Source organism: Myodes glareolus, chromosome 21 (genome assembly GCF_982192425.1).
Source record: "Myodes glareolus chromosome 21, mMyoGla1.1, whole genome shotgun sequence".
In the NCBI taxonomy this organism is placed as follows: domain Eukaryota; kingdom Metazoa; phylum Chordata; class Mammalia; order Rodentia; family Cricetidae; genus Myodes; species Myodes glareolus.
The window spans coordinates 53248063-53269517 of record NC_142046.1 but is presented as its reverse complement, the minus strand read 5'-3'; the positions used below and the strand labels follow the sequence as shown (position 1 = coordinate 53269517).

Sequence of the window (21455 nt, the reverse complement as noted above, 5' to 3'; positions counted from 1 at the left end):
GCTCCACAGAAGGCTCTGCAGAGTACGGCCGCTGCAAAGCGCAAAGTGGCTCTGCTTGGTTAAGGAGCTGGGAAGCAGCCTCAGCTGCCGGATGGAAGCAGACAAAGCCATGGCTACCTGGTCACTTATAGAAAACACACCGGCTTCTGTTCAGCAGCATGAAATGAGATACCGGTACCATCAAACGTGCTATGTAAAATGCAAACCAACCTATGCGGCCGTCCAGCCCAGAGACTAACTCCATAAGCGATCATTTTCCCTAAAGTAAAGGAACGTAACTTGGTAAAAGAAAACAATTTCACAAAAGATTTAATTTTTTTCCTACTGTAGGTTGGGGATTGAAGGATTGAACCCAGGGCCCTGAATATGCGAGGCAAGTGTACCAGTACCCAGCTAAGCCCTAGCAAAAAACTTCTTAAATTGCAACAAAGCTCCCATTTTCGGAATTTCCAGATGAGTGTGAGATAATTACACTATGATAACTCCTGTTGCAGAAGGGCAGCTTCAGAAGCTGGTGTCCTCTGGAGCTGTTATTCTGTTTCTCCCCTTCGATCACGGAGAAAGACTTTTTCACTCTCAGTAGTAATGTGGTTTTTATTCTTAGAAACATTCAGAATTAAGGGCAATTAGCTATTTGAAATGGATACTATTGCCATCCTTTAACCTTCAAAACCCTAGATTTGCTGGGCCTGATGGTGCACGCCTTTAATCGCAGCATTTGAGAGGCAGAGGCAGGCGGATCTCTATGGATTCCAGGACAGCCAGGGTGGTTACACAGAGAAACCCTGTCTTGGAAAACAAACAAAACAAAATCTCTAGACTTTAGGCAAAAATATATAATCTATTCTTGAAACTGTTTTCAATAGCCAAGAAAAGTCACCTGTGCATAAGAGGTTCATGACTTAGGAAGTAGTAGCCAGCTGGAAAGGCCCCACATAGAAGGAAGCCAGCAGACTGATCAGAGAAAGGGGCCTGCCTGACAAATATCCTTCTCTGGTCATTACCTCCCAACTCAGGTAAGAGGGTGTGCAGAGGGGGCGTGAGCTGTTCCTTACAACGAGTGTGTCTTCTCTGCAAGGTAAGGTCTAAATGGGGAAGTGGCATCTGTGGCATAGGTGGCAATAGGACCTGGAGAAGAAGCATTCCCCATGATGCTCTGGGCTTTTTTTTTTTTCTTTTGCAACATTTTAAGGAAAGCATCTTTAAAAAGGGGGCCACAAAGAATTCCTTCCTGCAGCAGGAGCTACCCTAGCAGAAGCATTTTCCTTGCAAACGATCCTTCCTTATCTGCCCCCCACATTCTACCCTTGCCCCCATCTGTCATCTCCCGTAGCAACTTCAACACTTGCTTTTGTAGGGCATGCAGCAGATCTGGACAAGGTTATGGGGTCTAACTACATGTCCTTTTGTAGTTTGGGAAATGCGTAAGTTTGGCTCACTTGGCAGCTACTGGTGGTCACGCACCGTGTGGGCAATCTATCACAATCAAGTGTACTCCAAGAAACCAGCAGTATCAGAGAACTGCACAGCTCTTCCGGCCTGTTCCCACCCCTCACAGCAGTATCCCGGGTAGCGGGCAGCACTGATGGGTTCTGGATTACTTGCTTCTTGGAAGTAGTGATGGTTCTTCTCAGCGTGGGACAGAAGTGATCAAGCCACACATCGGGACAGCTAGAAAGTCCTGTCCCTATGCCGCCACCAGAGATGATCCTCCTGTCTCAGACACAAGCTAAACTGTGACCACTTTCTTCTCTAGGCTGTTTGCCCTTCCTATGTCCTTTGAAAACAAAGAAATAAGAAACACACTCACCACACCATAGGAATACGTGTCACAGGTTTCCGACACAGGGAGACTCTGGATAACTTCTGGAGCCATCCATGGGAAAGTTCCAACCAAGGACATGTGTGTGGTGTGGTTATGGAACCGAGAGGCGCCGAAGTCACAGATCTGAGGACACAGGAACCAACGTTAGCTTTCTACCGAGCACTGATGAGAGATGATTGGTCACACGATTTCCATCAGAAACGAACAACTCTCTCCAAAGTAAAAGACATGGCCCTACCTTCAGGACTCCGTCAGCAGCAATAACAACTACAAGAGAACAGAGAGGAATTACGATAATCGTTTTTGTCTGAATTGTCTTACACCGAAGAAAAGCAGAGCTTTGCATTTCTAAGTTTAATATCACTGCATTTCTAACTTCACATTATAAGCTGGGCATGGTGGTGTGTCCCCGTAATCCCAGGCTGAGGCAGGAGGATGATTATGAGTTTGAGGCCAGCCTGGGCTATAGAGCAAAAACCAAACCTGTCAGGGATATACAACAAGACCCTGTTCTAAACACAGACAGACAGACAGACAGACAGACAGACAGACAGACACATACACACACACACACACACACACACACACACACAGAGAGAGAGAGAGAGAGAGAGAGAGAGAGAGAGAGTCAGAGACAGAGAGACAAAGACACTGGGACACACACTCAGACAGAGACAGAGAGAATTTTATATTATAAAAGGTAAAATGAAATTATTTGCTGCATCTGAGGGTTTGTATAAGGAAGAAAACATTTTTTAAAAGCTTGATTCAATGAGGTGCTTCTCTGAGTGGCTTTTAAGATACTTGCCTCACACACAAGGGTAAACCAAAGCAGCTGCGCCACGCTCACCAGGAAAGGGGATGTAGGAATGGGCTTTTCAGGCAGGAGGGGTAGCGGGAGAAGGTCAGTTTGGACACAGTACAGCTTCAACTCATGCAAAATATCTATGCAAGTATTTCTGGTAAACAGTTTCAAGGCTGACATCGGCCTGGGAGTGTTGACACAGAGGGGGCTGTTACGGGAGTGGGCAAAGGATCAAGGCCTCAAGAGGATTTCTGATATTTGTTTATTCAGTAAGCTACTCGGTGCTCTGAGCATGATAGATCATCAATGCAGCAGCTGCTCCTAGTGATTTTGGTAACCGGAGAAAGGATTCTGTGTGATCTAATCCATAAAAATAGCCTCAAAGTAAGTGTGGGATTGGGAGGCATGAGCTGCGTACTTTTGCAAATAAAAATGTAAATAAATATTACTATTCTATCCGTTGTTCTTGAAATAGCTCCCTATTCCTTCTTCTTAATGTGAGATTAGCAAGTGCTCATTTACAAAATAACATTATAAAAATGCTTCCTGTGGGGGCTGGAGAGATGGTTCACTGCGGACGAAAGCACTTGTCATGCAGCCAGGTGACCTGAGTTGGGCCCCAGAGACCCACACAAAGGTGGGAGGAGGGAGGGGACTCCGCAGAGTTGTCCCTGCCTTTCAACGGCACATCATAGCATGTGCACGTATGCAAACATGCACCAGACATGCATACACACTGATAATGTGTTTTCATTTTTATTAGATTTCTTTACTTATTTTACGTATGTAAATATGTGTGTGGGTGCATCTAGGCCATGGTAAGCACATGGAGGTCAGAGAACAGCTTATGTGTGTGTGGGGGTCAGTCCTCTCTTCCTAACGTGTGGTTTCTGGGGACTGAACTCAGGTTGTCTGGCTTGGTGGCAAGTGCCTCTACTCACGGAGCCATGTTGCTAGCCCATAACTTAAGCTTTCAAAAAACACTACAGAAAATGAAGTCTCACTCCTCCCAGTAAAAATAAATTGCCAGCGTTAGGCTGATATTCTTTTCATGCTAATGTTTCATATTAACTACAGAGCTTGTATTTTTTTTTTTTTAAAACGAGTAATTCACTATCATTGTATAGCCTTCATGGGTTTAAAAAAAAATTAGGGATTAATAGCACAAACTGAAGCCTGCTACTTCCTACCTGGTTAGAGATTATTTTCCAGTGACTTCCTGTTAGCTAGCTCTGTATCACAACTATGTCTGTTTCACAAGAACCCAAGAGCAAGTGAGGACGGAAAGGGGGTGACAGTCAGCCGAGTCAGTCGAGCCAGCCGACCAGGTTAGGAGGGGTCAGCTGCCTACAACTTCCTGTCCTTCCTGCCTCCCACCTGTCAGCCCCAGGCCTGGGGGTCCCCAGTGTGAGCAGCGCCCTGGGGCTCTGCCCAGGCTCCTCCTGTCCACTTGCTGTCACCGCCCATTCTCAGGACCACACCGCTGGTAAGTCCCTGTTTCAGCTGCAGCGATCTAACACTCCTAAAAATAAATGCTTTTCTGCCTACCAAGAGCCACTGAAGAGTGTAGAAATAACCGATAGCAAGCCAGGGCTGCTTTCTTTCTTCTCTGAAGCAGAAACCTTGGATGCTTATTTAGCGCTGCTAAGTAAACAGTGCTCCTGCCTCTCTGCTAACTCTGAAGTGACGTCATGGAAGAAGGTAGCATCTAATCCTGGGTGCTATTTTAAGGCGCTCGCTTTCCAAATGATAAGTATAGGGCTCATAAAGTATAGAAAGCCCAGAAAAGAGAAAGAAAGAAAGGAATGTCTTTGCATTCTGAACTCTCATGCATGCTGGTTATCTTTGGGCGCTTCTCCAGGTAACAAGGGCACGAGTGACCAAAAGATGCATACCACAGAATTCAGAAATAAAACTCAAAGCTGCTGGCAGAAGGAAGCATCTAAAAATAGGAGACTTAAAATACACGACTACACACTTTGACCTGGCGGTGCAGATTTTAGAAAAGGATCCTAAGAAAATAAGTAGAGATGTGTTTTCTTAAAAAAAAAAAAAAACAAACTTGGACAAAAGGCATTAAACATTTCTTATTCTAGAAAAAAACAAAACCAAACCAAACAAGCAAACGAAACGAGACGCACAAGCAAATCCAGGTGGCTCCACCCTGTGTTAGACTCACACAGAACACTAGGCAACCTCCTCAGATAACACACAGTCGTCGATATTTGCTGACAGTGAAAATGTTTTCAGGGTAGAGTGTAGACCAACCATGAGCTACAAAACCACGGGAAGCATCATGCTGGCGCCAGTGAACTGTGATAAAGTAGTAAGGTCAGGCGGTGTGGCCACTTACCGTTTCTTGACTTGAGATCTCTGTGGATCACCTTGACGGGAGCCTCCATGTGTAAGTAGTGCATCCCTTTCGTACAAGAGGGAAAGAAGATTAGTGGTTTGCAGTATTGCATCAGTAGGAACATTCAGAACTTTGCAAAGAAATCCACAGCAGAGAATATGCCCATGTGTTCTGCCCGCCCATGCTCCATAAAAGAAGAACCACCTATGCCCACATTAGTAACAGTTTCTCCAGCAAGGTCTTTACTGTGGATCGTTTCATTTCTTACACCATCATTTTCTCAGATCTGCAGGAAAATGACCAAGATGACCTCTGAGCACCCCACTCCCAGGCACATGCTACGTCTGCCCAAGCTGAGGCTCCTCGTCTCTCACCTGGACGTCTGCAGCCTGAGCTGCAGTGACATTACTGTTCTCCAAGGCCTGAGAGTGAAGACAGAATGGGGTGGCCAGCAGGCCCACTGGTGGGTAAGGGTGCTGTGTCTTCTAGTAGATGTACAATGCTTACATCTAAAAATAGGTTTTTCTCACAAGAATAAATCTCCAAATTCACTCTGATCTATTTATAATATGCATTAAGGTACCCTTTATACTGGGTGAATCAAATGCCAATAATTTCATTATTTTGAATGAGAAATTATACTTTATGATATATTTCATGGTTACCCCCTTAAAAGTATTTGGTCTTTTTTTTGTTTGTTTTAGGCAAAAACAGAAAATAGAGGGAAAAACAAATTCTCTACACAGTACAGCCCTTTCTCACATCAAATCAAACAGGACCTTCTTTTTTTTTTTTTTTTTTTTGATGAGATGCCCACAAAAGTAATTTAATAAGTACGTTTGAGTTTTTTTTAAATACACAGAACATTACAATTTTATAAGGGTGAATTTATTAATAGCTATTCTTCTACTACTCTGGTTATTCCATACGGAGGCATCAAAAGAACAAAGAAAATAAGAAAAGAGTTTCAGCTCTTGTTACATAATGATATCACTGAGAAGAATCAAGTTAGCAGAAGCATTAGTAGCTTCAACGATCTTAACCCATGTAACTGGGATAAAGGGTCTCATTTAATAGCAAGTTCTACATAGTCAAATTGCAAAGTTCCTTGTGCGGCACTTCATAGTCTATATGCCTGAACTTCACAGTCACGCCCTCCTTGCTTTAAAATTAAATCTCCAAATAATTTTCAGGTAGAGTCTATTGACTATGATTAGAAGGAAGAACAGATGGTTTTTATACTTGCTGACAGAATTTCAAAGGGGGCGACTTGACTAGAAAAATTTTAAAATATAGGCATTTTTTTTTACTCCGTGTCAGATTATCAGATGAAAAAGTCCCATAAGTTATTGGTGCACAGAGCATAGTAGTGGTCGACTCTGAAAACCTAGAAACATCTCATTATGTATTATGTATCGGGTTTTTTTTTTTTGAGTCACTTGCTTTGTTTTTATTGCAAACCATTGAAAAGGGCTGAAAAATACTTTCATCTGGTCTAACTATCTGTGAATTCTCTCTCCTTGTGGGGGGCTCGAGACAGGGTTTCTCTTTGTAACATCTCTGATTGCCCTGTAACTTACTCTGTAGACCAGGCTGGCCTCGAACTCAGAGATCCGCTTGCCTCTGCCTCCTGAGTGCTGGGAGTAAAGGCGTGAGTCACCACAGGGCATATTTGTGAATTATTAATAAGATCAGACAGGTACCAGGGAGGAGGCTTGGGGAACTTGGGATGGAGGCAGTAATCAACTCAGCGCTCTAATAGTCCCTCGCATACAACTGTGGATGCACGTGCTTGCCTGCTCCCCTTCCTCCTCCTTCTGGAAGAGAAGAGTGCCCTGGTAGCTTTGAGTGCAGCTCCCAACAGCAAAGACGTTGAGCAACGCCTATTTCCAAATGTGTGAGTCAACTCTCAGGATGAATTATTCATTCTCTGATGTCTCAACATGTTATTGCCTCCGTGGCTTCAATCATGGTCAAACCAAAAGGCTCACAGGCTGAATTAGAAACAGAATCAACCAGAGTCAAGCCTTGCTATTTACAATTTACACTTAGTTGTAGGGGACAGGGTTGAAGTCAATCTTAAAGTATGGATTCCCTTTTCCTTTTCAGACCATCTGGAATAATTCTTACCTATTACATATCACTTAAGATTATGAGTAAATGGGCCCATTTTCTGGGGCCAAACACATGGGAATTTGTCTTTTCGATTCATTCTGTAATCAGGCAAGGGGGTCTTATAGCTCGGGACCTGAACTCTTCCCACCTTCCTTACTCCGGATCTCTGCTTTCATTGTGCTAACTTAACTCTGCTCCTTCTCCTCCCTGTTCTTCTGCAGTGGAGAAGCAGCTCTCCTGAGAAACTCAAAATAACAGTGCTATTCTGGAGCCAAGAGAGGTGGCCCTCAGGCAGGTCCATGTGACAGAGGGCCAAGTGGGTGCTGCAGCTAGAATGGAGGACTGTAAGGTAGAGGGAGCACAGCTGGAAGCTGCCACTTGATTTGTTTGCTGCTTATTCACCCTAAGTACCATTAAGTAATAACAGGAGTGTAATTAGATGAGCACCCAAAACATAACGTCAGTAGCGTGCAATAAGGGCTGTGTGTGTTTCCATCCGTGTAGGTGCATTTCCACAATGCTGCAGGCAACCGCCAGTATCGGCATGGCCTTGCCTACTCACAGGTGTGCCATGTGTACTACGGACACTCACGGGTGCTCCATGTGTACTACAGACACTCACGGGTGCTCCTCATGTACTACAGACACTTATGGGTGCTCCTCGTGTACTACGGACACTCACGGGTGCTCCTCGTGTACTATGGACACTCACGGGTGCTCCTCGTGTACTATGGACACTCACGGGTGCTCCATGTGTACTACGGACACTCACGGGTGCTCCTCGTGTACTGTGGACACTCACGGGTGCTCCTTGTGTACTATGGACACTCACAGGTGCTCCTCGTGTACTACGGACACTCACGGGTGCTCCTCGTGTACTGTGGACACTCACTGGTGCTCCTTGTGTACTATGGACACTCACGGGTGCTCCATGTGTACTATGGACACTCACGGGTGCTCCTCGTGAGCTATGGACACTCACGGGTGCTCCTCGTGAGCTATGGACACTCACGGGTGCTCCTCGTGTGCTATGGACACTCATGGGTGCTCCTTGAGTACTATGGACATTTAGAGAAGTGATAATGATGTTACATGAAAGCATCTTCAATAGCATGGAATGTTAAGATAAATTTAAGATATCTGATGCATGGATACATAGATAAGCTCATCACCACAGCCTAAGAAGTTAGGCATCACATTCAAACATAGGGTTGCTTCTATCTAACTCACAGATAGCCAGTGGCAACATTAGCATAAAAGTTTATTTGCTTTCTTTTACTTTTTTCCTGTTTGAGGAATTTGGTCGGTGCTGGCGAAACATAAAGCATTCAAGATAATCCCCCCACAGAACAGTCTCATCCCGAAGTCACTATGTATCTTTATCTTTGCCACGAGAACAAAATATAAGCTGCTTCCCTTATTGAACACTAAGCGACACTACATATGTGCTGTGTAAAGAGAAGTCTGTAGGAAGAGTGTTAGGATGCACAGAAGCTACCGGCCCAGGTAAAGTGTCAGCCGCTTGCTACCTAGAGGATCCCAGAATACAAACGCGATGACCACAGACATTACTTAGATAACGCCAATTCCATGGCAGTTATGATGAAGACGAAGGTCTGGTCAGGTAGAAAAGTGCAAATAAGGAGAAAAATTATGTGTTCAAAGCCAATGGGACCAATCCTACCAGAAGTCACATTTTTAAAGACCCATGGAGAGACTCTCAGGACAACAAAGCTATGATTTCCATATTTAATAAGGCAAGAGAGTTTGCCAATTACAATGTCAAAAAACAGAAAAAAAAATCTCTGCCTTGAAGCTTCCTGACTTTGTAAAACTTGATTTATGGAAAGAAGTGAAGAAAGAAAACAGAAAAAAAAGGGAATTCAGTAATGGAAAGACAATGACCTAAAAATATTATCTGAAAAAAATAAAAATATTATCTGTAGAGTGAGCTGAAACATATTTCACTATTTCTGATCTAAAAAAAATACCTAAAGAACTTCCTGACGTACTATCGCAGGCCGGAGTCGGAAGACGTCGCCCACCGCTGTAGGTGCTAAGCAGCCTACCTTTGGCTACGTCAGTGGCCCAGGTCATGATGTGATCCATGTCCATCTCCTCGCTCCTGTTGCTGTTGATGTAATCATACAGGGATCCCAGAGAAGCATATTCTGTGTCAAAAGGAGTAAGTACACAATTAAAGCTGTGCTTTGGAAACAAGACTCTACATTTTCATTGAGAAAACATATTAAAGAGTTTAACAAAAGATGATATTAAGACTACGTAAGAGCTGCCTTGGTCATGGCATCTCTTCCCGGTAATAGAACAGTGACCAGGACAGTTTTCTTCTTCTTCTTTTTTTTTTTTTTTTTCCAACTTGAGACTTTTTATCTCTTTCTCTTGTCTGACTAGACTGTGTGGAGCCTTCAACAATGAATAAATTAGTAAGAACAGAATTCATCTGTGCCAGCCTTGGGAGGACAGAGCTTTTCAATCATTGAGCGTGATGTGAGCTGTGGAGTTCTATAGCTGATATTTATTGAGACAATTCATTTTTACTCCTAGCATGAGGGGACTGATCATTACCAATGGAGGTCATAGCCTCTCAAGTGCTTTCTCTAAGGACTGTGGATACAGCTCAGCAATAGGGCACTGTGCTAGCATGCCCGAGGCCCTAGGTTCAGCCCCTACCACCGCCAAAAAGAACCAATACAATCAAATCTTCTCTTGTATCTTTTGAAGTGTCCACATTTTGTTTTCGTCTTATATTCTATTACCTGTTACTGTACCTTCTATTAACTGATTTCAGATGTTAAGCCAACACCTTGTACTCCTGGAAAATATTCCACTGGTCATAAAGTACAGTCTTTTATTATTGTTATTATTTTTTAAAAATTTAATTAGAGCAAAAATTATATCATTTCCTCCTCTCTCACCTCTCTTCTACTCCTCTCATGTCTGGCCTTTCTCCCAAATTCACAGTTCTCTCTTCTTTAACCAATATTATTATATATAATGCAATATAGATAAATATATTTATATACTATATATATATATGAATAAACACATGCACACTCCACTGAGTCCCCTTATACTGCTTGCGTGTATTTGTTTCTAGAGATGACCATTCTGTACTAGCTAACCAGTCTGGGGCTCATTCCTGGAGAAGACAGCTGTTAATTGCCTGTAGCTCTTCATCTCGGGGTGTGGTCAGTGAGATTCCCCCGTATACCTTGGGATGTCTATTGTTGTTGGAATTATTCAGTTCTTGCTTACACAGCCCTGTGATGGAATATAACATTTTTTAACACGTCACCAGTTTCTTTATGCTAATATAGTTATGAAGTTTTGTATTAAATGCATGAGGGATGTTGATTTGTGTTTCCTGATCATGTCTTTGTGTGGCTGCTTTGGTGTAGGTATAATACTGGCCCTATAGACTACTGACCTCTGTCTTCAGACAGAGTACGGGGAAAGAAGGTTGATATTATTTCTTCTATAAATATCTGATAGAATTCACTAGCAAAAATAATCATCTTTTCTCTATGGAAATATTTTAAACTACTAATTACGTTTTAATTATACATAGATCCAGATTTCTCCCTTGAGTCAGTTTTATTATTGTTGTTTTATTTTGGTCATTTGAGACAGGGTCTTAGGTAGACCAGGCTAGACTCAGACTTGCTACATAGCAAAAGCTTGCCTTAAACTTCTGATATTCCTGCTTGCACCTCCAAGAGCTGACATCATTTCAGAGCCAGCTCTCGAGTCAGCGGGATCACTGTATTATCTTAGGAGACAGCTGATTGCACCCAAGCAGGCTGATTTATTGGCACAGCTGCATGTGTCACTCATGATCTTCTGGCGCTCCCTCAGGACTCACAGCCTTCTTTTCTCCCCATCCATGACTTTGCCAGGGTCTCTCTTTCCTTAGTCGATCTGGCTAAAGAGTCGCCAATTTTATTAAGTGTTTAAAAACCAAACTTTTTTTTTTTTTGATTTTTCTCTGCCATTTCAATCTTCCATTTTATTGCACCCGCCCTGACATCTCATTTTTTTCTTTTCCGTGTCTTACTTCGGTCCTCTTGGGTTCTCCTTTCTGCTCTTTCTTCGGGATGAAGATGCTGATAGTACCAAGCTCAAACTTGCTTCTCTTACCATACAGCTGCTGGAGATTACACACTCCCTGCTTAGTGCTGCATTTGATAGTTCTGGCACGTTTCCGTTTTATTCTCTTCTAGTCTAGTACAAATCTTTAAGGCATTGTGATTTCTTTGGGAATCCAGTAGGCATTTAAAAGCATGGCATTTAATTTTCAAATACTTGGTGCTTTTTTTTTTAACCATGTCCTTTGGTTGCCCATGTTTAATATAATTCAACTGTGGCTGGAGAAAATGCATTGTACAGTATCAATTATTTCTGATCTACTGATTATGATTTATTGACCTCACACTATATCTGAAGATCATCCCTTGTTGACAGTGCGCTATGCAGATGTGAGTTAGGGGCAGTTGGCTGAGAAGGTTCTTCAACTTCTTTACACCTCTGCCAATTCTGTTTAGTCATTCTACCAATTATTGAAAGGGAGATTGAAAGTAATTATTGTTGAATTGCTACAATTATTACAGATCTCTAGTATATTGACTCTGTCATCATTACAAAATGATGCGGGAGAATTGTCTGTATTCTGTCAATCATATTTTAATAAAATGCTGATTGGCCAGGCAGGCAGTATAGGTGGGAAAGCCAGACAGGAAGTGGAGGTGATGCAATGAGAACAGGAGAATTCTGGGAAGCAGGAAGCTTCCTCTGCCACTCCTGCGCAGACCACCGAAGAGGCAGGATGTAACCTGCCCAGCTGAGAAAGGTACTGAGCCGTGTGGCTAACATAGATAATAATAATGGGTTAATATAAGCTATAAGAGTTAACAAGAAACCTGAGCTAATGGGCCAATCAGTTTATAATCTTATGGAGTCCTGTGTGTGATTTTCCTTGGGGTATGCCGGCTGTAGGGTATCGGCTGGGACAGAAACCCCAACAAGCCGCCCCCCGCATGCTATAGATGGCGCCCAATGTGAATAACTGCATCCACAGAAAGCCTGAAAAAGCTTGGGAAAGAATAAAGCATGTTTTCTTGGTGGCAGCAATTTCTCAGGTCTGCTCTGCTTGCTAGAGGCAAGCAAGTGCTCTCATCTAAGAGAGGCTTCCTGACTCAGCTTTAGCTGCAAAACCCTGCAGCTCATTAAGAGGTCCTGCCACGAAACACTTAAATGGTGTTGGTGAAAAGCTGAACACATGCTTTTCGGTTTTCAGTCATAGCAGGAAAAAAGCTGCGCTGTTTTAAAATGTCGGCTTTCTGGGCCGTCCTGCCAGGGCAAACTCTGACTCTTTCAGGCAGGCAGTCCGACTGAGAGTGGTCTGTGAGCAGAATGCTGCAGCTTGCTTGCTGGCAGGGACCTTGAAACGCCATAGAGTTGTGATGATAAAAATGGCTACAGCCGGTACTTCCTCCAGGAGGCTGGAAAGCTAAGGAATGGGCTGGATCCAGCCATCAAAGCCATGGCTTTAATCCTCTCCTTAAAGACTCATGTGGTCAGAAAAAGAGAGATATACAGTAAAGAGAGATTCAAAGAGAAAAAAAAACCTCTAAATGGTTTACAGTGTGTTTAAATATATGCAGGCTAAAAGTTAAGTTCTTAAAGTAAAAAAAAAAAAAGAAAGAGAAAAAGAGAGTAGTTGGGTGTGGTGACACACACCTTTAATCCCAACCCTTGGGAGGCAGAGGTAGATTGACCTCTGTGACTTCAAGGTGTGGTAGCACACACCCTTAATCCCAATGCCTGGGAGGCAGAGCAGACAGGTCTCTGTGAGTTCAAGGTGTGGTAGCATACACCTTTAATCCCAGCACTGGGGAGGCAGAGACAGAAGGATCTCTGTGAGTTCAAGAACAGCCTGGTCTACAGAGTTATTCCAGGACAAAGATATATACAGAGAACCTGTCTCAAAAAGCCAAAAGTTAAAAGAAAAAATAAAAGAAATAGAGGTTAAAATAAAGCTGCAGAAAGATGGAAAATACACAGAGAATCTTGATACTGTGTGTTATTATACTCTCTTTGAATTGTTTGAATGCTGAGGAAGGAGCAACAGCTGCTAAAAGATATTTGCTTTTAAATGCTGCTGAACTAACCCAAGATAGGTATTTTGAAAATACCTTGGCTTCAAAACCGAAGTCAAAAGTTATGTTACTTTGGAGAAGAGATTTTGCTTTTGTTCCCACAGAAAATGAGAGTCTGTGGATTCATTGTGAGTTAAGAAAAATCCAGTTTGAAAAAGGAAGACCACCTGAGAAATCTCCGATAGGAACAGATGGCCCAGATGACAGAGTTCTACATCCAGAACAGATTCAAGACTGCTGCCTGAGATGATCAAGACTCACAGGATACTCCAGTCAGGACTTGATTATAACTCTAAATTTTCTTTAGGTCCCCATAAGATCATCAGCGCCCCCAACCAGCAGGAAGTAGCCTGAAATACTACGCCCACATTCCCAACAAATGGACTATGGGTATTTTCCTTTGTTTAAAAAAAAAAAGAGGAAAATGATGCAGGAGAATTGTCTGTATTCTGTCAATAATATTTTAATAAAACACTGATTGGCCAGGCAGGCAGTATAGGCGGGAAAGCCAGACAGGAAGTAGGGGTGGAGCAAAAAGACTGGGAGTATTCTGGAAGCAGAAGCTCCCTCTGCCATTCCTGTACAAATCACCGAAGAGGCAACATGTGAGCTTCCACGCTGAGAAAGGTACTGAGCTGTGTGTCTAATATAGATAACGATAATGGATTAATATAAGTTACAAGGACTAATAAGTAGCCTGACCTAATGGGCCAATCAGCTTTATAACTTATAGAGATCTCTGTGTGATTGATTTTCTCTGGGACTTGCCAGCTGTGGGGTACTGGGTGGGAACAGATACCCCAACAAGCTGGCCCCCATATTACAACAAAATGGCTTCATTTGTTTCTAATATTATATAAATTCTATTTTGTGTGATATTAGCATAGATACCCTGGTTTCTAATGAGTATTATTGGCATAGAGCATCCTTCTCTTCTTATTTTCAGCCTGTGTCTTTGACTCTGATATGTGTATTGTAAATAGTGAATACTTTAACCCTGCTTTGTTTTCATACTTAAAAAGTCTCTGCCCTTTGATTGGAATATTAAGACCACTCATATTTAATGTAATTAATGACAAAATTGGGTTGACATCTGCCATCTTGTTTTTTTTATGTTTTCTGTCCTCAGTCAGATGTTCCCTATTTACTGCACCCTAATATATCATTTTGATTCCTTGACTATTTTACAGATTTATTTTCAAAATTGTGGCGGGGAGAGAGATAGGGATATGTATACATGAAGAGGCCAGTGCTATTAGATACAACCCTGGAGATGGAGTTACAGGCAGTTATGAGCCAGCCAACATGACCGCTGGGAACTGAATTCAAATTATCTGCAAGAGTAGTATGCATATTAAAGCAGGCTCTCATTATATATCTGTGGCTGGACATAAGATCACTCCATAGACCAGGCTGTCCTCAAATTCATAGAAATCTGCCTGCCTATTCTCTTGAGTGCTGGGATTAAAGGCGTGTACCACCAACCAGGTTCTTAACTGCTGAACCATCTCTTCACCCCTTTGAATTTGTTTTTTAATAAGGTCTTCCTGTACAGCTTGGGCTGGTCTCAAATTCACAGTCCTGTGCCTCAGCTTCCTGTGCACTTGGATCATAGTCTCCTGCCACCTCCTGATCAATGTGTTTTTAATTTCTTGAGTGACTTCTCTGTGGCGACTCAAGAAATGATAAAACACATTTCATAGCACAATAATTTCAGATTTATACTAATCTAAAATATAAAATATTTTATACTCTTTTCTCCACTATGACCATTGCTCCCTGATCTTTTATACTATTATTGTAATATGTTAAATTCATATGTTTTAATCAATTGAACATTCATTGCTCTATAAAATTTTGTTTTTAAACATGTTATGAACGAGACATGAGAATGTATTTAAAAAGTCTTATATCAGGTCACCTTTTCATCCTTTCTCTTGTCGTGAGTTCTTTCCTGAGATTCTTTGATTATTTAGTGTCCTCCTTCAGCTCAGAGGACTTACTTTAGTATTGCTTTCATCTGTTGTTTTCAGACGAAGGCTCACACCGAAGGCCTTCTTGCTGACTACATGTTCTACGCGATGCCCTAAGTCCAGTATTTCTAATTAAGCAGCTCTCCCTGCAATAAAACCACTCATTCTCTGTCCCAGAACAACTTTATAGTTATTTTACCATTAAGAGACATTTCTTTTGATGCGGTCCTTTCTTTCCATAGGTACACGTCATTTTATTGGCATCTGGCCTCCATTCTTGAAGATGAGAAGTCATCACTGATCATATTATCTTTTAGATTTCTGGGCTAAAAAATCATTACTTTCATTCAGAATTTTTACTTTGGCTTATCAATGAATTAGCCATGGTTTGGATGTGAGCTCTTTTATAGTTAACATTAGATAACTTTAAATCTGTGACTAGCAAAACTAACATCTTAACTACTCTACCAAGGGAGTGAACTCGTCTACCTTTTGTCTCATTGGGAACTGAAGACTCACCATAAATCCATATAGTTCTCAAATCACTTTATGTTTCCCTAGAAGTTAGTTTATTGAGCTTCAGTGTAAAGTATTTGCTCTCTCTCTCTCTCTCTCTCTCTCTCTCTCTCTCTCTCTCTCTTTCTCTCTCTTTCTCTGTCTCTTTCTTTCCTTTTTGTGAGTAAAGGTCATGATTTTATTGTTTTTATAACAGCTTAGAACTGGATCGCTTGGTTCTTTCTCTTCTTATCGACTCCCAGTTCAAAATGCTCCTATTCCTTCCTAGCCAGCATCCTCTCAGATCTGCAGGTGGGCCCAGCACACTCAAGTCTCCCTGCAATCTTCTTTGTACTTTTCGCCCTTTGGCGGAAAGTCGGCTTAGTTTGTCCACCCTAGCCACTCTGCTTCCTGTCATAATGCCACTTTCCCTGGGAATACCAAGAATCCTCGTTCTTCTTGTCCTGGGTCACTTTGTGGGACTCATGCCATGTTGTTCTGCAGAATGTCCGGTGGGTCTTGGGAACATTCGCCATGTTAATAGGAGCAATATTGGCAAGAAAGATTGCTTTAATTCTTTTTTTTTAAAAGTTACTAGCAGGGGCTGGAGATATAACTCGGTGGTTAAGAGCACTGACTGCTCTTCTAGAGGACCCAGGTTCAATTCCCAGCACCTACATGTCAACTCACAACTGTCTGTAACTCTAAATTCAGGATACCCGACACCCTCATAGGGAAGACACATCCATATATTTTTTTAAAAAAAGTTTTAAGGAAGTTAAATATGTTCTTTGATTTCCAAGCTGTTTTTTTTTCTTTTGAGTTTTATGTTAATAGTAGCAGGCTCTGAAAATGCAAATATATATAGTCATCCCTTAGAATCCTTAGGGGATTGAGTCCCCCCCCCCGTCCAGGTACTAAAATGTCTAGATAGGTCTCTTCTATAAAACAACAGTGTTTGCATAGCTATGTAGCATACACACACACAATGTAAACAAATGTGTTTTATTTTATTTTTTTTTGTTTGTTTGTTTGGTTTTGATTTTTCAAGACAGGGCTTCACTGTGTAGTCCTGACTGTCCTGGAACTCACTTTGTAGACCAAGCTGACCTTGAACTCACAGAAATCTGCCTGCCTTTGCCTCTTCTGTGGTGAGATTAAAGGTGTGCCCCACCACTGCCCAGCACAAATTTTTTTAAAACTGAAATACTTTAATATTTCAGTGTAAAAATGACACATATTTTATAGAAAACCTACTTTGAATTATGCTTTCTTCTTGCTGGTCATATGCAATATGGCAGCTTCTTACTATCTTGCCCTACTGAACAGCAGCGACATCAAGCCATGGCCTCCGGTCCATCGCGAGGGTCACAAAGGGAACCCCTCGTATCTTACAGTGTGCTGTGTTGCTGAGTTATGATGTTTAATAGTGTAGGTGCACTAAATGTACTTTCATCCTGGATACTGGCCATTGATGGTGGGCTTACTGAGATTTCAGCCCACTACGGATGGAGGAACATCTATACTCAGAATCATCTCTCTACCTTGCACACCAGCAAATGGGATATAGATGCTAAGCAAATAGTGGTTATACTATATTGCTTTCAATTATCACTGCCCCCCTCCCACTCTGGTCTCTTTCTTTCTCTCCTTAGTTGGTTAAATCCATGAATGGGGAACCTTTGCATATGGAGAGCCCAGCGTTCTACTGTTGCAACAAATATTATCATGAAGCTTCCTCATAGAGTGCCACCAAGATGACGAACCTTGGTATAGATTACAACCAGCGAATGTCTGCAGTCTGTTCTAAACTGTGGCACTTGTTCTTAATGAGCTAATGAGAAGGACCAGTCAATAACAGAACACGCAAATGAGATGTGTCTGTGATTAAAGCAAACCAGGATCAAGCTAAAGGAAATGAGTGTGGGTACTTCTCATTAATATGTTCTGTGGTTGAATTGAACGAGGACTTGGCTGGACCTGATCAAAGCTATTTACTATAAAACTGTAAAATCCGAAGCTACAGGTATAGTGGCCCTCTCTCTGCTCACTAGGATGTACGAACGTACGTGTAAAATGTTTACAAGTATATCTTTTGTAGTTTCTTGTGGCAAATTTTCCATGTGCTCATTTTCAGAAAGGGTATTTCCATTAGTTAAAAAGTCTTGCTCAAAACTACGTGATAATTTAGCTCAAGGTCGTTGTGAGTGCAAATGACCAAACCTGAAAAATATGGTCCTCACATCAGGGACCCGAATAAAGGGTTCCAGTGGGATTAGGATGCACTGCAAGAATTACAACGTGAACAGCTCAAGAAATCTTAATTTATAAAAGGTCACAGAGCTACAAAAAACATCTCTCACTTCAACTAATTAAATGAAACTTTAGTTAAACGGCACCTTACATATTGGCATTCAGCTGCAGGTGCATTTGCACAGCATCTACACAGGTATAATTAGCACAATTAAACATGGGCAGAGGTGGAAACACCATTCTTAATTATATTGATATAATCAGTTTTATTAATGCTTTATGGCAACAAATGTGACATCTGTCAGTAGTGCACACTTCATGACAGAACCTAATATTAAGCATTTTAGCACATGAAGGAATCAAAAGCCAGGCACCTGGGAGGGAAGACAGACCAACAGTGAGGTCCTACCTGTGACGATACCATAGTTGGGAGGTTCCAGAATGACTCCATAAAACTGGATGATGTTCCTGTGGCTGAGGACGCTCAGGATCTCAGCCTGTACGAAAGCAAAAGGTGAAACGGTGTAAAAGGTCACGCGTGTGCATCTTACTACATCAGCTTCACACATCACATGTGTACATATTAATACATAGGCTTCACACGTCACCTGTGTGCGTCTTATTACATAGACTTCACATATCACATATGTACATATTAACACACAGGCTTCACACATCAGCTGTGTGTGTCTTATTACATAGGCTTCACATGTCACCTGTGTGCGTCTTAATACATCCGCGTTTCTTTCACTTACATGTACAAAGACACGCATGCTCAACAAGAACGTGATGTTGACAAGTCTGCCTTCAGAAGTATACTTCAACGTCTCAAACTTCCTGAACAGGACTGAGATGGCAACAAGAGTCACAACTACTGGTCAGTCCACGTGGCAGGGGTGGAGGATGAAGAGGTAGAGAGCATATTTATGTTCAGTAAAAACCCTTTTCTGAGCAGCCAGATATATTTTTCCTGTATACTGTCTCTTTGGTGCGTGAGGAGGCAAGCCTGGCCTTTTATCAGCTGAGTGAGTCAGAATTAAGCTAGAGGTTCAACCTTCCTAACGATAGGACCCTTTCCACAGGTCCTCATGTTGTGCTAACCCCCAACCATAAGATTATTTCATTGCTACTTCATAACTGTAATTTTGGTACTGTTATGAATCGTAATGTAAATATCTGATATACAACTCCCCGGAGGGGTCACAACCCCCAGGTTGAGAACCACTACACTAGTGGAATAAATTCACATAATACTGTTATTTATATTATACCCAGTTATAGTGATTTTCCAATAAGTAATTATAAATGCATCATCACCGTCTTCGCATGTGAATGCAGAAAGGCAGATCCCTGATGTTTGCTGGAGAGCTAATAGGAGGCCATATTGGTACAGTTTGAAATGTATTAATACTAGGAAACTTTTCACGAATGGCATGGCAAAATTAGTTACATTTCTTAAACTTAACTTTTAAGTTAAAAATGTCATAATGCATATTTGCTAATATCCGAAAGAGGATATTGTATTGCTGGATAGTTTTCTGCCAACTTGACGTTAGAGTTATGGGAAAGGAGGGAACCTAAACGGAGAAAATGCCTCCATGAGATCCAGCTGTAGGGCATTTCTTACTTAGTGGTTGATGAGGGAGGGCCCAGCCCGTTGTGGGTGGTGCCACTCCTGGCTGGTGATCCTGGGTTCTCTAAGAAGCAGGCTGAGCAAGTCACAGGGTTAAGTCAGTAAGCAACATCCCTCCATGACCTCTACCTCCGCTCCTGCCTCCAGGATCCTGCCCTGCTTGAGTTCTGGCCTTGACTTCCATCAGTGATGGACTGTTACCTGGAAGTAGAAGATGAAATAAACCCTTTCTTTCCCCAAGTTGCTTTGGTTGGGGCATTTTATCGCAGCAATAGTAACCCTAGCTAGAACAGAAATCTGTAGGAGGACCGTGGGGTATTGCTGTGACGGACATGACATGTTGCTGGGGTAGGGGGTCATGTTTGTGGGGACTTTGGAGGGCCTTTGCCACTTTGGGCAAGAGACTTCAGTGAGTCTTCAATGCTTGCGAGCTGTTTCGTGGGAATCTGGGAGAGAGAGAGGGTTGACGGCAATGTGGAGCATGAGAGCCGGGCTTGTGAAGTTTCAGAGAGAAGTTTAAAGACTCTATTGGCGCCATTTGCTATTTTGAATTTGGATTCTGTGGTTCTGGTTGCTGGGGCTGAGGAGTCAACTGTGGTTAACAAGATGTCAGAACTCATTAAGACATTACGTACATAAATCATATATATATATATATATGTACGTAATATATATAATAGTCTTATTACCCTATGGAGATAAACTATGGCTAATCAAGAAATTTAAAATGTAAGGAGGCAAAAGTCAAATATAGAAAAGGTTTAACATTACAAGTGTACAGCATATTACTGGCAATCAGAAAACGGATTTTTAATTCTCCAGTACAGGAAGGGGCTACCAAGAGGAAAGTCAGAAAGGGCTCCCCGAGGGAACCTACTAACTATGAATTAGTGAGGGGTTTGCTTCACATTTATTCCCATAAATAAGAGTTGTGATTTCATTAAAAACCCACTCTGCAACTAGTAAGTAGGTAGAAAATAAATGAAGTTTTGGGGGTTGGCGTGGAGTTGATACCAGCAAGCATAAAATACTGGACGGCTCACGTTTGCTTCAGTGGCCAATCTCTTCTACGACCTAAGCTAGCTGGGAGGGTCCCTTGAGCTAGATTTCAGAAAAATGACTGCCAATGATGCAAAGGCCAGGTGTGAAATTTATGTTCTACAGCTCTCTGCTGTCTTAAACTGTGGGAGCCAGGATTTGATGGCAGTGCTTCAAGTGTCCCTGTCCAAGACAAACAAGCACCTTTGCTGGAGACACCCCACTGCTTTTCTCTCTTTGTGCATGCCCTGTGTCTGGAGTGAACCTCTTAGGTACTCATTGCTAGCCATGTCATGGTCACGGGAGGAGAAGGCTGAAACGCTAACTTACTAAAGCCAGCAACATCCCTACCAACAACCTATAAACGCTTGTCCTTAGACCCACAGGTAAGTGTAGTCTTCACCACGCGCTAGGGAGACTTCTCTTTGCAACAGAGACCACCACGGGAAACCACAACTAACCAAAATGCAAAGGTGTGGAGCCAAGCCCAACGGATAAGTCTTCAAGACACGCCCAAGCCTACAGCTCAGGGAATATTGCAGAAGAGAAGGTAGAAAGCTTGTAAGAACCAGAGGTTCAGGGAGTTTGCCGGCAGATTGTGTCTCCGGGTAATGTCAGAAGCTACACCCATCAAATCTTCACCAACATAACTGCTTAAACATGAAGTGAACAAGAACAACAATACACATGCCAAAGTGGATGGGGAAGTGACCCCGAGGCTCAGCCCTACACAAAGAACTCTAGGCCACTGAGGAAAGGAGAGACGGCCTTCCCCAGGGAAGGGCACAC

General features: G+C 42.3%; 1 protein-coding gene across 3 annotated transcripts in view; it reads right to left on the bottom strand.

The window, feature by feature from the left end:
- Map3k20 (mitogen-activated protein kinase kinase kinase 20) overlaps positions 1–21455 on the bottom strand; it is a 153651-nt gene that overhangs the window by 65940 nt on the left and 66256 nt on the right. For all 3 annotated transcript variants that reach the window (XM_048426304.3, XM_085680950.2, XM_048426305.3), the window contains exons 3-7: positions 18405–18492; positions 9168–9269; positions 4984–5049; positions 2064–2092; positions 1811–1948 (exon numbers count right to left, since the gene is read on the bottom strand). In XM_048426304.3, coding sequence (XP_048282261.1) covers positions 1811–1948; positions 2064–2092; positions 4984–5049; positions 9168–9269; positions 18405–18492 — 423 coding nt within the window. The remainder of the gene's footprint in view (positions 1–1810; positions 1949–2063; positions 2093–4983; positions 5050–9167; positions 9270–18404; positions 18493–21455) is intronic.